We start from the raw sequence: 16,014 nt of genomic DNA, 5'->3' as shown, positions 1-16,014 counted from the left end.
TCATTGTCATCCACGTCTCATTTTTCAATCTGTCAGGATCAAAGGTGTAATAGAGAGAAGGTGGATATAGGGGTAAAACGACAGAGTCCAGGCATGCAGGCTTTTTCAACACTATTGCAGGGTATGTCTGCAAGGAAGGCCTCAAAGGTGAAAACTTTAACTCCAAACCACAACAACTTGTACCGTAAGAACTAGAAAATTACATTGCTATGTTCACAGCATTTTACCACAATTTCAGTAGAGCAGCATCTAGTAACCCTCTGAAGTAATGCAGATTTACACTCTACACACAAACCGTCTTTGCTTGCCCCCAGCAGCCGTCCCCCTGCAGTGCTGGGAAAAGTGCATCGTCTGAACCAGAGAGCCAATTGAATAAAGACTCAGAGTCCTGCCTTCAGGCTATCTCCAGTGGAACCCAGAGCATGTCTGCAGAGCTGGCAATGACTTCAAAGAGTCCCCACGGGGAAAAGGAGCCCCTGGCATCCAGATGTAAGTTTTTTTTCATGTAAAATTTGTGCTGCAAGTTGTATATCCGGCACACAACTGGCCAGTTTCTCACTAGCTTCAGATACATTTATTATACTATTGTAACACAACTTTGTTTTCGCCTTTATATTATTTTTCCAATACAACAAAGTACTCCTTGCAAAGGATCACACCGATCACAGGTCTGAGCGTGTGAAACACAAAGGATTAAAAGGATCCACCCATGGGCAAGCAAGCAAGCAAACACAAAGCCGAGACACCCTGAAGAGCAACAGCAAGATAAAACACCTTTTCAACAAAACAACCGTTGAGGATGTCATGCACCCCAAAGCTGAGACTACGTTTGCCTTCCTGGCAAGTACTGACACTGTCCCACATGTTCCCACACGTGATATAGGCTCACTTTACAGTGAATCTGAAGAAGAGGAAGAGGCAAATGATAACCTATCAGGCTTCTTTCAGGACACATTTAGAGAGGCCACCTATCCATGGAAAGTTTCTCTGTCAAGCTCAACCTTCAGCAGCTTTTCTCACCATTCACACTTAAGTACATCAACAGTTTCACCTGTTGGTCATCATGGATACCGTGTTGGTCCTTTCCTGGAGCAAACATGGCAACCTCATGCGGCGTCACTGTTATCTACCATTGACAAACTCAATATGGGTTATTTAGACCACGTGAGTAGCACCCAGAGGACACACCAGCATCTCCTTAAGTTTCAAAGCAGCTGGTCAAGGACTGGCTCTTCACGCAGGACTTCTGTCAGCTTCAGTTCTGCTAGGCTTGCTGAGAAGCAACACTGTACCACCGACTTCAAGTCAAAGTCTTCTAATGAGTCCTGCTGTCTAAGAGCCTCTGGACAGGTAGATAATCTGGATGTGGATGATACAACGACGTGTAGAGATATCAAAGAGCGAGTACCCAGTCAAGAATGTCAAGAAGCCCAGGAAGGAGCTACTGCTGCCCGAAAAAGCAGCAAAGAGCCTGTATGCAGACCCAAACAAAGGTGATAAGAAGATACTTTTTAATAAACAGAAATATCTGCAAGATTTTTTCCTGCTAGATCTAAAGGTTTTTTTATAACACACTGAATAACTATGACTTTACTGTACTGATACAGTAAAGTATTTAATTGTACGGTTGAGTTATTGAGTAATCGTGCATAATGTTCTTTATATTAAATTGAGTTAAAAGTTCTCCTGATTCAGATGTATGTTAGGATTATGGTATAAAATCTTGTCGAATTTGAAGGTTTTTAGATGAGTCAACTCATGAGGAAGAAGGGGAACCATGTCGGATCTGCCACAGTGGCGAGAGTTCACCAACCAACCCACTAATATCCCCGTGCTCGTGTTCAGGCAGTCTGCAGTTTGTTCACCTCAACTGCCTGAAGAAATGGATTAGGACCAAAATCGAGTCAGGTGAGCAGATAGCTATCAGGTGAGCAGATAGCTATCAGGTGAGCAGATAGCTCTGAAAGATCTGCAAGACAGATCATATTTAGGATGTTTAGCGATGGTGGTTGATGTGTACTGTATCCATTTTTCCAGGGTTAGGGCCCTATACTGTCAAAACATGTGAACTTTGTATGGGGAGGCTGACGTTGGCCCCGGATACACTTCACTTGGACGATTACTACAGAGAACAACAGCAACAGGTAAGCAGAGACAGAACAAAATAAAAAATGAAATGAACTTGCTGCTTGAATAGAAGTATGAATGTAATTTATTAAAACTATTTCGTCTTGCTCACACCTGTTTTTAGATGGTGGCCAACCCTGACCTGTATAATCTCGATGATGTGTTAGGACTGGTAATGCAGCCAAGACCTTTGCACGTAAGCACACACTTGTTTTACTTTTTTATTCTACGTACTATGGCACAAAATGTGTGACGTAGGACAACCCAACCAGAAGCATACAAAAAGAATAATAATAGATAAATAAGTACAATAGGAGTCAGACCTCATAAAAACGTAGGATCAATATGAGAAAATTTTATGAATTTGACAATATCTTAGTATTCGTTTGTTTATCCCAATTTAGATCAAATTAACAAATGAATGTTGTTTTTTTAGGATTAGTTTTTGGGCATTTTAGGTCTTCAATTCCACAGGACAGATGAAAACATAAAAAGGGAAGAGAGAAGGGGAATGACATGCAGCAAAGGGCCACAGGGTGGAGTCGAACCCGCAGGCGCTGCGTCAAGGAGGACACCTCTATATATGAATCAAGATTTTTTAATTCTGTCCTCAGGTTCCAATATGGTCATTGCTTCCCAACCTAAGGAGAAGACTCCAAAGAATCAGAGGGAGGAGGAACCCGTCACCACAAGAGACATCTGACACTTGATCCTTAGCTGTACTCTTTGGTGATGTGGAACTACACACACACACGTTTTACAATAAACCGCTATGCATCTAATTCAGTTGAGCAGATCAATGTGGCACAGGAAATGTAAAAGCAGGGGAGGTACAGTATATTAGGATTGAAATAGTGTTCACACAATATTTATAAGTGAAATATTCTTTCATCACATCAGATATTTTAGAACACAGATGTTGCTTAGTCTCAATCCAATCAGCTGATTAAGTCCATGTTCTGCGCCAACATAATACACAACATAAATACTGAAAGTATAAAGAAGGATTCAGTGAATGAGTGTTATCGAGACTGAAGTTGGTGATATAGAGGAACTGGTTTTAACAATGTGCATCAATGTCACATTAGCAAAATCGCCGATGCTTCTCGCTGAGATTCCTGTGATGTGGCTCAGTTCTTCCACAACCTGCAATGCATTTAAAGTAAGCCTACATCAACCAAACAGTTTGTGTGGACTGTTTTTTACAGATTAGGTACACACTAAAATTTGTCAATTTTAATGAGGTAGATGACTTGACATGCTTTGATATGGCTGCTTATAACGTCAACAATTTTGACATTATAAACACTGAAAACAAATTATATTGTATATACTATTAGATATATATAATATTACATTTTTCTTACTTATGAAATAAGTGTTTTACCTGTTCCAATTTCCTGACACAGAGGATGAATGTAGCCACGGCGATGACACCAACACCAAGAAGCATGCAGTCTTCAGTCACTGTCACAAACTTCTCTCTGTTTAAAGAGAGCAGTAGTAAAGCCTCTACAATCAATATTGTTATGTTAACAATGGATCAAATGACTACGCGTGAAGAACAAAAGCAGGCCCTGGTAGTGAGGAACCCACAGAGTTATCACTCGACTCGGTCAGGTCTATACAGCTTTGTAACGTATTTCATTGTTTTGGTGTACCCTCACCACTCATATAGCGTTGCTTTAGGCTAGGGCAGACAGCTGATTTGAGCTAAAAATCTCTAAAAACCCTCTGTTCACTTCCGGTCGAGCACCAAATGGTAAACGGACAAAGTCAGTCACTGGCGGGTGGACAAAGTGGAGCATTTAGGAGCTAAAGAGCCATACATTTCCCTCAGGAGTCAGTGGAAACCACAACAGAGCTAAAAGAAGAGTAGATATTAGACGCTTTGGCAACCTTTTGCAAAATTCACCAGTTTACCTGTAAAAAAGTGTGTCAGTGTGTTGTTCACAGCTTGTTTCTGCTGCCTCTAAGTGGACAGGAAATCAGTTATAAAACCTACTGCCATACATATTCATTTCTACAATATCTGCGTTGAGAACAGACAGTTCTCAGCTGGTCGTAGTTTACTCTACTGCTAGTCATGAAGCTTTTCCACTCTACCATGACAGTAAGCACCTGTTCCAAATATTCAGAGAATGTGGCTTAAAGAGAAATGTAATACCTCTGTTCTCTGGGTGGGTTGACACACTGAGTGGTGGTCTCTAACAAGGAGTCGTAGATGGCAGTCCTCTGTAGGCTGATGTACTGGAGAACATGGTGGCACAGTTCATACAGTTGCTCCACAGGGATGGATGGCTCATTGTGTCCTGTGAAAGTTTTGTCAACTCTCTTAAAGTCAGTACAGCTGTTCAATGGAAATGCCTTTTTTGATTATATCCACAGAATTTAATTACATCCCAATACTTTTAAATGTTTAAATATATCCTACCAAGCACATCTAGAAGGATTTCCACATATGTCAGTGGGTTAGGAGCATTTAGTTCGTATTCAAGCCCCTTCAAAACCATCAGCTCTGATTCCAGGACAGTCTGCTTGGAAACACTGTGGCCCACTGAATGCAGAAAGCGTACAGCAGTGTTGTTGTCGATTATCTAGAACATGTTTGAAGAATTATAGATTTGTTTTGTTTCTAATCACAGGGTACTGAACGTTAGTAATCGTAAGCATCGCAGAACTTACTTGACTGTGTAAAAACAGTTTGCTCGCAAGTTGCACGCAGGAGAAGACAATAAGGGGGAATTTCTCTTTGAGCTTGTCGAACACAGCATCCTCATAACTTTCTAGTTGATCAGCTGCTGCACCTTGAGGAGTGGGTGTGCTCAACAAATCTGTGAGGTGCTTGACCATGAACCTGGAGGAGATAATTATTCACATAGAGGCTAAACCATATAAACACATTTAATTTCTATGGGCTGAACAAATATAATAAGGGGTGTGGCGGGTCAAAGCAAGCTCCTTCTTACCTTTGAAGTAATTCAACGGCATGGTATCCTGCCAGGGGATCAAGTCTTAGTTCTTTAGTCACCAGGAAGATGGCTTCTAAGTAAGGAGAGGGAGGCAGGAGAACACAGAACTAAACAGAAAAATCTTCCTATTTATTGTGAAATCAAAATGGATCCTATTCACTACGCTAAGCTAACTAGTGTTGGCGCTACCAGTGCTGCACCGGACTAAAACAATGCATGCACTGAGGCAAAAAATGCGAAGGAATTACCTATCTGCAGGGGAGACTAAGATTATCCCTATTTCAACAAACGATGGCTTGTTTCTTTAAAATTATTTTCCTAAATGAGTCAAATTCTGTGAGATTAGCAGGTTAAGGTTCTGAGAAAGATGTTAAAGAAACAGACAGAAACAAAGTATCTTCCATGAATTTATTTAGATCAGATGTATTTAGTTGTTATGTGAACTACAAAGAAGCATATGGATGTTCATTAGAAGTAACACTTCTTTCCATCTGCTCCTCCTAACTGGCAGGGTTTGTCTGCTAAGGTGCTGCTGGCAGTTATAAGCTTTACAGAATGAGTCTGCACCTGGTCTGCCCCCTATTTCCACTAATTACAGTTTACATACAGTACTGTAGGTCAACAAAAACCTCGCTTATATAGTGTAATTGCAATTTGGAGGTCACACTAATTGTCACAGCTGCGTGAAAATCTAAATTGCACATATTTAAATCACCTGGATGGACCATATAGAGAAATTTGAGAAAATTGAATTTAAGAGTTACTGTTAATTTACCTTGGTAAAAAAGAAGAAGAAGAATGCATTGTTTCTCAAAAACAAACGGCATAAATGAAACCCAGTCGAAAATCTGACGTTTGGACTGATTCGCATTTAAAACGGGCAATATGTATGATTAAAATAACATGTAATTATTCCATTAAAATGTATGTTTGTTAGCACGTTAAAATGATTAGGCTAACGTTAGCTACATTTATTTTATTATTACAGAAATTGTAAACTGGTCGTTAGAGCGTTAAGCCAATTGATGTCTCTATGGTAACGTTAACGTTACTTACCCATTAGTCTTTTATCTTTGAAGTTTCCGCAACATTTGGATAAACTGTTAAGGTTATCTTTGTTTCTTTTGTTGAGATTGAAAAGACAATCTGTGAGTAGGTCAAAAGAGGCTTCTCGAAACTTGAAACTCATACTTGGGCTTGGTGCACAAAAGAAACGTTTCGCCATTTAGCTCGTTAGCGTCACTGAGTAACGGTTGTCATTAAAGCGCAAACGTTAGCTAGTGTTAGATCTAGCTAGCCAGCTAGTTACATTTACAAACAACGAAGTCTATAATTAGGAAATCTGGTTCAAAAATCAAATCAATTGGAAAACCAAAATAAATAAATTGTGTATTAATATTTTCCAGAAGATGGCGATGTTCCCTCGTTTTTTACGCTAGAACCATCCAACGTCTCCTAGTAGGAACCAAAGGTGGGAAACATAGCTGCCGTTGGGGCTCATATGGATGTTGCACAGTTTTATGTTCGCAACATCGCATAGTGCATACTGCGTGGTGACGCTAAGCGCAGATCTCATAACATACCGATGGTCTACTCACAGTGTACATAGACGCTTCCAGCTCACCGTAGATCATCTGAATAACAGCCGCTCGTGGTACTGTTGTGAAACAACCCTTGCAAACCTCACTGACCGCAGACATGGCCGACCAGGCGCCGAAGGAGCCCGGTGCTCGTGTTGCGACCAGGATAGACCCGATTAAAGAGAGTCTTTCTCGTGAACAGATGCAGTTCATCCGACACGTAGAGCTCGAACAGTGGAAGAAGAAAACCCAGAAGCTGCGGACACGAAACGTTGTGACGGGCCTTGCCATTGGAGCAATCGTTATGGGAATTTGTATCCTTGCCAAGCACACCGACACAAGGTGAACTATGTAACGTTAGCATAGCATGCTAAAGTTACTCAGGTTAGATGACACAACCAGCTGTAGAGTATTTCCGCATGTTGAGTTTTAAACTGTTATTTGTTATTTGTTAGTTATTTGAATGGCTAGTATATGAAGTTGTAATGTATTAATGATGTAAAGTATACAATATATGCCTGATTGCTTCCTGGTGTTACATCAACCTGTTCCCCTATGCATCAGTTGGTATTTGTGAGAGCAGATGTTGCAAACTTAAGATAACATTAGCCGTCCTAGTGAATGCCCAATTGTCTTGTTCAAACTGAAATATCAAAAGATATCCATAATTTTATTTTCTGGAGTCACATACACTTTGAAGCACACGTTGGTCAGAAAACGTCAGGTGGGCTTACCCATTAACACAATTTATGTAAATGAGGGTAGACTAAATATTAGACACCTCAAATGACCATAGAAATGAATTAACACTTTTGTTTTAACATTGTAAACAAAATTAAACATTATGACCTTCACTGAGTTCGGAACTATTGCAGGAAGGTTAAATTAGACGTTGTTAGTTTTAGCTAGGTGTACCTAATAATCTGGCAACTGACTTCCCAAAAAAGGTAGACATTTTTGGGTGTTTTTGATCATGAATAAAGACAACGTTAAGGTCTTCACACAGACAGCTAAATCCTGTCCGTTTGTCCGTCCTCAGTTTGTCAGTTTGCAAAGCACCTGACTGACAAACTGCCTGCATCACTCTTTGGGATGTGATGTTTAATACTTTTCTTCTTGCTGTCAGTTATTTTACTTGACCACTTGCTCCCTTACTAGACGGCTACACATTTTACTCAGTCTCCCAGGAGAAGATCATGGATGAAATGGATGAAGAGGCCAAGCGTGCAAGACTGCAGGGACCAAAGACCGGTGCCAACTGAAACATGTGTTCCCGTTTTTGGACTGCGTGTCTGTCCTGCATTTAACTGTCTGAGAAGGGACTTATGTGGACACTGATTCCACTGATTTATATTCAATGGCGGGCCGCTGTTTTTCATGTTAAGAAACCGGTGGATGTTGTTTTGACTTGATTGTGAAGGTTAACTGTGAGCTTCTGCTGTTGACTTATAACTAGAAGTGTCTTGAGTCAAGACACTGCATTCAGTGAAAAGGACTAATCCGCTGACCTTACATGCTACTCAGAAGGCCAGACTGTAGAATGATTTAAATCCTTTCAGCCCCGATCAAGTGATGTTCAATGGGCGAATCCTAATGATGTTGAATCTACAGTGGCCTTTAACAGCGAGGAAATGCCAGTGACACTGCTGAAATGACACACAGATTAACCTGTTGAAACATATTAATGTCAAAAATCATTTGTGTAAAAAAACAACAAATGTATTTGATTTTTTTAAAACAATAATGTCTGTAACTATTTATGCATGATAAAAAGACAGAGTAAAGAAGACATAAAGGCCGTGGTATTTACAACTGCATTTATTTTTGTCAAAATTTGATATAGAGTCTGATCTAGCCACTGAATCTTGAGTAAAAATATAAAATAAGACATTGTACGGGAAAGGCACAGATTCAGCTTGGCAGGACAGCAGCAGCTTCAGAATGCAACACAATTATATATTTACATTCAAAATTGTGAAACAAAACTTATTTGAATATATTATGATTTTGGAAAATCTTAAAGGAGTTTCACTGCCGGAAAATTCAGTGTGTAGTGTGAATATTTTATAAGGCATCAGCTACACATTCACAGCTTGGACTGATATCTCTATTTCCCACAGTGTGCTAATTACTTAAAACTGGTCGAGAGTGGATCGTTGTTACTGTGAACAAACATAAACTGGAGAATATTCTCTACTTCCCTCATGGAAAAAAAGACAGGACATTTTGGCTCTTACTTGAGTGAACACAGTTTCATCCACCGATGTGTTAAAATGAGTGAGAACAAAAGATGTTACTAAAGTGCACAATTATTTATTTATTTATTTATTTTTGCCTGGGCAAGAATAAAGGTTGCTGGCATGTTTCCTTGTAACTTGTAAACATGATCTATAAATGCACTTACACTTTAAACACATGTACTGTCATCAGGAAAGAGCCAGTAGTCTAAAACCTAAGTGGATTTTTTACATCTAATCAATGCAAAAATCTTTTTAATATAAACCAGCTATAGTATTTTAAAATTGATGTGTGATGTCTTTGTTCTGCACATGTAACCAAACCATTTCCCAGTTAATACTTTGGAAAAACTGATTTTCTATCTTTTGTAGCTACATGGCAACATTTCTGAAGCGTTACAGGTGCACTATGAGTTCCTGAATGCTTCGCTTCTGTTGATGCTCAAAACATAAAAGAGCAAGCTCGCCCCTCCCCCCATGTTTCTGCAACTGTCATGACTAAAGGCCATTTTATGGTTGTGCGTAGAATTGACGGCGTATCCCCCTGCAGACCCCTCTGTGTCTATATCGGACCATACACCGTAGCCTGACGTGCACCTCTGGAAAAATTTAACTACACGTCGAAACGACGCACGTTGCTAGGACATGACTTTGTAGCTATTCATTTCCCCCCCGACTAATTTCTTGGTTCTCCTTCTCTATAAACATGAAATCAAGGAGAGGGTTCACTTTTCCTGCGAGAGATTTCCCACCATGGTCAGAAAGAACAGAGGAGACACATTGTCTCTCTCACTATGTCTATGGAGTTGGTACTCGCTCCAAAGCTAATCACTTCTGCCTCGCTCTATCACCCACTCCCCGCACACACCAGCGCACAAGTATAAACATCAGGCCACTTACGTAGGCTACGGTTAAAGCTCTGTGTGGAGCCTCCACAAGACCATAAAACGGCCTTAACTGACTTACCTGTCCCTAATCCCCATCCCCTCCCCCAACCATCTTGTCGGTGATTGGCTGAAGTGTTTGTTGTATTTTGGTGCACAGCCTGTGCACCTAGTATTTGAAGTATATGAACCCTGTGCTGTCTCCCGAGACTGGGCTTTTTCAGTGTATTCAGGAGGCAGGCAGCTAGCAAATCAGGGAGAGATGCCTATGATGTGAGACAAAAATTAAATTGCGCTGAAACCATGCAGGAGCTCATAATGCACCTTAAACATCTTCATATGTATGCATTGATATAAATGATATCTCCTTATTGTACCTCTATACAATGAAAAATAATTTTCACTAAATCTAAAAATATGTCAGGACTGCAGTTACTTTTCAGGGCTGAGTCTAGAGAATGTAGGTCATCCAATCACTAAAGAAACTAGTACTACAACAAAAAATGTTCTTGAATAAATAAAACTGCAATGCATCTAGACTGTTCTGGTCAGCCTCTGCAAGGCAATAACGTGAGTGTATTCACTGTGCAGTCAGCAGGTGCTGAAACATTAAACTGCAGCAAATTGCAAGATTATCCCCAAATGTAGTTGTTTGTGTACAACAACGGTCAGTAAATATGTCAGATCTTCGCTGTGGTTCACATTACTGTGCTCAGATAAATTAACGGCAGTAAATCAGACAAGCAGAAAACAGGAACAGTCTCCATTCTGGTTCAACGTCATAGTAAAGTGCCACCGGAGCTCAAAAGACCACGACTGTGCTGCACTTTGTACCATCACTATGACTGTGTCGATGCTAACAAGCTTGCTCAGAAAAAAACAGCTAAAGGAACCAGTTTTGCAGAGTACCAAGGCTGCCTGGACAAAAGTTGATTCATTCCAAACCGTTTATTCTTATTTACAAAAGCAAGACATTCACCAGATCTGACGGAGGGCTGAAAGCTGGATGTTACAGTTCCTTTGTAAATCCAGCTTTATTGATGAAAATTTATATATACATATGTACGTTGAGGTAAACGACCACTGGCAGAGGGAAGCAGTTTGCTGATTGGTGTGCCAGTATAAAGTGTTAAAGCGATCCGCTCACAGGACGGGTTAGACCACTGCAGTTACACTTCAGATGAGGTAGTCCAGATTTACAGCATGCTTGGCTGAGAGTTTCTTACTAGGAAAATGAGAAGAAAAGAAATACATAAAGTAAGAACAATGTATTTTTTTAAATTCAACAAGTAAATAACCATAATATGAAGTTTGTAAATACAATATTCCGTCACTTTTCTGCTAATGTCAGTGGCAAAGGTGACCCCTTTGCTTTGTTTATCCTGGGAGCTGCTGCTGCTGCCTCCAAGGGAGTTTCTCCTTATGATCCCTAGCATAATGTGTTTTATAACCCAATCACACATAAGGTTGTCATATAATTTCCAGGCAATAAATGCGGGGATAGTCTTGCTTACCTGGGATTGGCAACATGTCCAAGCGCTGCAGGCTGTTCCTGCGGGACGAGGGGAAGGCGCTCCCCTTGGACAGGCGGCGCTGACGACTGGACAGCATAGCAGCAGGAGAGACAATGCCCGGGGGGGGGACCTTCCCCATCTTCTCATACAGCTCCTCAATCTCTCTCTTCTGGGCGGCCTGCAGGGCCTGCACCTCTTTTAGATGTCTGATAAGGGACAAGGAGTAATACATTATTATTGGTTGAAGGCTCTCTTCTGTTGCCTGGAAAAGTCATGGATACAGGTAGTCTATAAAAATCTTGGAAGGCATGTGGATTTAAGGAAATTAAGACCTCAAATAGGTTTTGATGACTGGCTAAACCTTTTTTCTAGATTTTATTTAACTTGACTTCAATTTAAAGGTAGTGGGGAAGCAATGTTTGAATGAATTAATAGTGAATTAAATGTGAGGATTTGTTGCTTTTCTCTGTTTGATGTATTTATAATTGGATTATTGGGATTTGGACTATTCGTTGGACAAAACAAGCTGCAATCTTGGACTCTGGTGAATTCTGCTAAACATTTGTCAATATTTTTTGGCATTTAGCGGACTTAATTTAAAAATAAATTAACAGAGTATTCAATAATGAAAATAATTGTTTGTGTCAGCCTGGTGAAATTAATTGATGGGCCTCTGGCTCTTTTCTTTTCTCTTTAGAATAACACCTCATATTCTGATGAAAACCTCTGGATGGAGATTTATGTTCATACAGGAGAGTTGTTCAGTTTTAAAAGTGAAGAATTTATCTTAAACGTCCAGCGTTAAGACTGAGTAGAACATTCCTGTTGGCTTCATGATGTCAAATCTTTGACTTAAATCTTTTGTTACACCAAAACATGAAGTCCAAAGTTTTACCAAAGTATTTGATGTCTATGTGAGTGTTAGAGCCCAAGTGAAAATATTTTTCCCCCTCTTTTAATTTTCCAAAGCCCTCTGTTTTCAGCTAATATACTGTAGCACCTACTGTATGTCACTCACTTCTCTCTGAGTTCCTGAAGCTCCAACAGCATCTCTGCGTCATCACTGTCGGAGTCATCGCTGCTTATATAGGGAGCATTGCGGTTGTAAGTCATTGTCCATAGATGGTGAAGGGCATTGCTGTACTGCGGGCTGTCGGACGCTCCGTCCCACAGCCTCCCCTCCATCTCAGCAGCCGTCACTGAGAGTCCGCTGTCCGCAGACGTTCCCATCAGGCTCAGGCTGTGCGCTCTCCTCCGACTCCTTTTCCTCGTCCTCGGTCGTTCCCCAATAACCTCTTCCTCCTCTTCCTCATCCTCTTCTTCTCTGACTTGCTGCTCCTTGCTCCCAGCCCATCCCACCAGCCCGTCAACGTCCTGGACGACCCCCGTTGACCCTCTGTGGGGATGTGGCAGTGGGGGGGACATAGTGAGGGAGGTGGCAAGGCTCGTCTCAGACTCCCCCTGCTCCTCTGTGCTGCTCTCTGACAGAGTGCTGCCGCTGTCTGCTGGCCGCGGTGCAGCAGGTATAGCACCTACTGGGACAGAGGGTGCAGGGATGTGCATACTGGGTGTCACCTGGAATCTCCCAACAGTAACTGGTGCAGACATGACTTCTGTAAAATAGAAAGGTGAGAAAGAAAGTAAGAAAGGTGTTAATCTAAATGCTCTACACTTGTTGTTTTTTACCTTAACTTATTTCCTTAAAGATAAAAGCTTGTAAATAACCTAATGAAGTATCTAAATTTACGATTTCTTTCTTTTTCCTTTTTTTAAAAACATTATATTGGTAATTCTTGTAAGTTGTAGTACCCCGTATACTTACTTCTAGTGTCCAAATAGAAGCTGTAACATCTGGACAGTCAATTTATACGAGAGACAACCAATCACTGGCTAAACAGTAGTGATTGTTCTATAACCTGATCAGAGCTGACTGCTCCTCCGAACAAAGCTCTTTCTTGACTATCAGGGTTTGAGTCAAATTGAATCATGGGGGTATTGGTATCATTGTCTTTTCACTGTGTCTTACTTCCTAATCTTCCACTACGGGAGGATGTCGTCCATAGAGGCTTGATGCACGGCAGTGATAATACCTGATAATTGTGATGAAGTTGTTTATCTGTTTCACATACAAGGGATGCACACAGTTTGAGTCATTGCCTGTACTCACAGGGTTTTAAATCCTGCAGTAGCCCAGTTTGCCCACTAAGTGTCCTTCTTACAATAAACACAGCAAGTTTTTGGGTCTGTGCCCCCTGAAACAGAGAGACTCTGTTGACTGTGGGCTTCTGAGTGGAGTATAAACACTGACAGGCGTGGATACGGGAGGAGAGGCCTGTAACGAGTGTGGGTGCTCGCTGATTGGCCATTGCCAGTGGGCAGAAGTACACCTACGTTTGTGTTAGTTTTGAATGGAACACTACATCCAGACTCAGCGTTACGCAATGGCTCCTGAGGCACCGCTAATGGGTGATAATATCACCAAGGATAGAGAGGAATAGAGAGAGAGAACCAAAAAAAAATCTAAAGGAAAATTGGCAGTAACGGAGATGTCAGACTGTACTTTGAATTTGTACATCATAAAAAGGAGCAGGGGAGAAAAACTTGTGATTTTCAGCTGTGGCATTTTGTAGCATTTGTGTGTATACATAAGCATGTGTGAGTATGTGTGAATTTGTTTGGGGTGAAAACATCTAAATCATGCTGTATATGTAATCTCCCAGCACCCTGGCTAATAACATACAACACATTAGGTGTTTATGATCCAGGAACGGAGGCAAAACGGCTGCAGGAACGTGAGAAAAACATGCACAGAATTACTGGTATTTCTTACCAGATTCAATGGAAGAGGCTTTTGGTGTTGTGGTTCTGGTTTTCATCTCAGGTATGGTTGGTAGCATTGCTGTGCTGAAGGATGATAACTGGACAGGAAGAACAAACATTGTTAGTATTAGTGCTACAGCCGATTGGGTTATGGCCAGACATGACTGATCCATATTCAAAGTCTTTTTTAAATGCAGTGTTTCAGTTGTCAGTCATTATTAACTCAGTTTTAGTGATACGGAAATCCCTGGCCTAATGCTAGCTCGAAATGAATAAAATGATTCAAATGAGTTGGACACAGTGCAGTACACAGATCTTGAATAAAAGGTAAAAACTGACAACTCGTAATGGATTGGTAATTGGTGTTGGCAGTTAGAGTTGAGGTATTGGAATAGATAAGGTGGATAGGTGTGTCCCAAGTTGTTTTTAATGAATCCATCAAATAAATAGCCCAAGTTGGAATCTATAAATAGCTTGTCCTACCAATAGTCCATAACCCAAGGATATTCTATTTATAATGATTTAAAATAGAGGAAAAGAGCAAATCCCCACATTTAAGCAGCTGGAATTGATAAATATTTGGCCTTTTTGCCTTTTTGTAATTATTAATCAATCGTTACATTGGATTATTCATTTTATGTCAGTTAACTCATCAATTAATGGACTAATAATTTCAGCATTATTTGCATGCACACAACATAATTTTAAAGTAATCTTAAATGAGTAAAACAGTGAGTAAAAAAGTGGCTGAAGTTGACTCACAGTGCTTCCTGGGCTTTCTGAAGGTGATGAGGACAGATCTGACATGGAATTTGAACTGGAGACTTCTGATTTGGGTTCAGCCTGGGCTGGAACCTGTGCTGGGTATGAGGCCTCATAATTGTGGAGACTGTCCTCCTGGGTCAGGCTGTGATGATATCTGGGGGGACTGGATAGTCCAACCTGCTGTAAAGGCTCCCGAGGAACCAGTGGAGGAGTGGAAGGCATAGAAGGTGGAGAAACAGGATGCATCCAGCTTGGATAACCGCTCTGAGGAAAACCGCCTTCTTCCATTAGAGGCGTATCAGGGCTATAGTAGATGTTCTGCATTGCTGGGTAAGGCACCTCTACTGCTGAAGTTTGGTACCGCTGTGGGTAGATGGAGGGGTAACCTGACTGTGGGGTCATGTGAGTAGGTAGCTGGGGGTGGTAGCCTTGATAGGAGGGCATCCCCTGGGAGGGCATGCCTGTAGGAGGGATGAAAGACTGGGCCATGCTCATGGCCATGGAAATGACATTAGCTAAGGAAAACAAGGGCTGCGTGTGGGATGGCCACATGTTGGGATGCTGAGGGGCAGGTGGAGACACGGCGGCACCATCATTGCTGCAAGGGCTTGGGGTCTCATTCTGAACAATTGGGGAACCGGGGGCTGGTGAGGATACAGTGGGGAAGGAGGGGTTACTAGCTACACGTGTGAGTGGAGGATGGATGCCTGGTTCGGGGGAACCCGAAGAGCCTGGGTATGGGAATGGGAAGGGACTGTGGCCCATGAAGGACAAGTAGTAGTGCTGGTGGTGCGGCAGGAGGGACGCAGGGTTGTGGTGGTGCTGAAAAGGGAGGGGAGAACCTGAAAAACAAAGATTAAAAATGATTATTTGTTAAGATATGTTTTAATTTGAAGTCAGTTATCTTGGGTACAAACCGTGCTAGAAAAAGTGAGGAAATACAAAAAGTTAGTTTTTCTTTAATTTAACTTTTATATTGGTATAAAGGTAAAGTATTGGGCGTAATTGATCCAGATAAACAAGTGAGATCACTCATTCTTCTTCTCTCTGCTCAGGGTTTATTCAGTCTAATTCTACCTTCAGCCCCTTCCCAAGACATACGCCATGTGGAGCAT

At 41.2% G+C, this 16,014-nt stretch overlaps 4 protein-coding genes across 12 annotated transcripts in view; 2 read left to right on the top strand and 2 right to left on the bottom strand.

Annotated features, from left to right (window-relative positions):
- Positions 1–2,954, top strand: LOC117936594. 4 transcript variants are annotated; one of them, XM_034859806.1, is made up of 7 exons: positions 1–147; positions 318–489; positions 638–1,493; positions 1,739–1,908; positions 2,038–2,144; positions 2,252–2,323; positions 2,742–2,914. In XM_034859806.1, the coding sequence occupies exons 1-7, from the start codon at positions 94–96 to the stop codon at positions 2,835–2,837; spliced, it is 1,527 nt and encodes a 508-aa protein (XP_034715697.1). In that variant the 5' UTR covers positions 1–93; the 3' UTR covers positions 2,838–2,914. The 4 variants fall into 4 exon arrangements, with proteins under 4 accessions (XP_034715697.1, XP_034715698.1, XP_034715696.1 ...); XM_034859807.1 differs by having other exon boundaries at positions 24–147; positions 315–489; positions 2,038–2,136; positions 2,250–2,323; positions 2,742–2,855; XM_034859805.1 differs by having other exon boundaries at positions 25–147; positions 315–489.
- A 29-nt stretch (positions 2,955–2,983) lies between these two features.
- On the bottom strand, positions 2,984–6,613 carry cntd1 (cyclin N-terminal domain containing 1). Of its 2 annotated transcripts, none has more exons than XM_034859810.1 (7): positions 5,875–6,001; positions 5,097–5,172; positions 4,813–4,984; positions 4,562–4,724; positions 4,295–4,439; positions 3,515–3,611; positions 2,984–3,273 (listed from the first exon to the last, which is right to left on the bottom strand). In XM_034859810.1, the coding sequence occupies exons 1-7, from the start codon at positions 5,924–5,926 to the stop codon at positions 3,136–3,138; spliced, it is 843 nt and encodes a 280-aa protein (XP_034715701.1). In that variant the 5' UTR covers positions 5,927–6,001; the 3' UTR covers positions 2,984–3,135. The 2 variants fall into 2 exon arrangements, with proteins under 2 accessions (XP_034715701.1, XP_034715700.1); XM_034859809.1 differs by lacking the exon at positions 5,875–6,001 and adding an exon at positions 6,156–6,613 and having other exon boundaries at positions 2,986–3,273.
- Positions 6,614–6,638: 25 nt separating this feature from the next.
- On the top strand, positions 6,639–9,164 carry LOC117936598 (cytochrome c oxidase assembly factor 3 homolog, mitochondrial). Its single transcript, XM_034859812.1, has 2 exons — positions 6,639–6,993; positions 7,838–9,164. The coding sequence occupies exons 1-2, from the start codon at positions 6,798–6,800 to the stop codon at positions 7,939–7,941; spliced, it is 300 nt and encodes a 99-aa protein (XP_034715703.1). The 5' UTR covers positions 6,639–6,797; the 3' UTR covers positions 7,942–9,164.
- Positions 9,165–10,673: 1,509 nt separating this feature from the next.
- The window catches only part of wnk4a (WNK lysine deficient protein kinase 4a), a 41,493-nt gene continuing 36,152 nt past the window's right edge, over positions 10,674–16,014 (bottom strand). For 4 of the 5 annotated variants that reach the window (XM_034859802.1, XM_034859803.1, XM_034859799.1 and 1 more), the window contains 6 exons: positions 14,897–15,741; positions 14,145–14,232; positions 12,333–12,927; positions 11,315–11,520; positions 11,135–11,229; positions 10,674–11,025 (listed from right to left, as the gene is read on the bottom strand). In XM_034859802.1, the coding sequence (XP_034715693.1) occupies positions 11,023–11,025; positions 11,135–11,229; positions 11,315–11,520; positions 12,333–12,927; positions 14,145–14,232; positions 14,897–15,741 (1,832 nt within the window). In that variant the 3' untranslated portion in view covers positions 10,674–11,022. Of the gene's footprint in view, positions 11,026–11,134; positions 11,230–11,314; positions 11,521–12,332; positions 12,928–13,103; positions 13,774–14,144; positions 14,233–14,896; positions 15,742–16,014 lie in introns of those variants that run through there. The other variant, XM_034859804.1, reaches the window with a different exon arrangement.

Source organism: Etheostoma cragini, chromosome 21 (genome assembly GCF_013103735.1).
Source record: "Etheostoma cragini isolate CJK2018 chromosome 21, CSU_Ecrag_1.0, whole genome shotgun sequence".
Classification (NCBI taxonomy): domain Eukaryota; kingdom Metazoa; phylum Chordata; class Actinopteri; order Perciformes; family Percidae; genus Etheostoma; species Etheostoma cragini.
This window is presented reverse-complemented; position numbering and strand designations above follow the sequence as displayed.

Bases quoted from the DNA above. Each gene is read 5' to 3' on its own strand.
- LOC117936598 (XM_034859812.1), top strand. From the start codon at position 6,798: ATGGCCGACCAGGCGCCGAAGGAGCCCGGTGCTCGTGTTGCGACCAGG. The intron at 6,994-7,837 runs GTATCCTTGCCA...CTCCCTTACTAG, and splicing joins AGCAATCGTTATGGGAATTT to ACGGCTACACATTTTACTCA.
- LOC117936594 (XM_034859805.1), top strand. From the start codon at position 94: ATGCAGGCTTTTTCAACACTATTGCAGGGTATGTCTGCAAGGAAGGCC. The intron at 148-314 runs GTGAAAACTTTA...GCTTGCCCCCAG, and splicing joins CTGCAAGGAAGGCCTCAAAG to CAGCCGTCCCCCTGCAGTGC. The intron at 1,909-2,037 runs GTGAGCAGATAG...CCATTTTTCCAG, and splicing joins TAGGACCAAAATCGAGTCAG to GGTTAGGGCCCTATACTGTC.
- cntd1 (XM_034859809.1), bottom strand. From the start codon at position 6,324: ATGGCGAAACGTTTCTTTTGTGCACCAAGCCCAAGTATGAGTTTCAAG. The intron at 4,725-4,812 runs GTAAGTTCTGCG...AACATGTTCTAG, and splicing joins AACTGTTTTTACACAGTCAA to ATAATCGACAACAACACTGC. The intron at 4,440-4,561 runs GTAGGATATATT...AAACTTTCACAG, and splicing joins AATCCTTCTAGATGTGCTTG to GACACAATGAGCCATCCATC.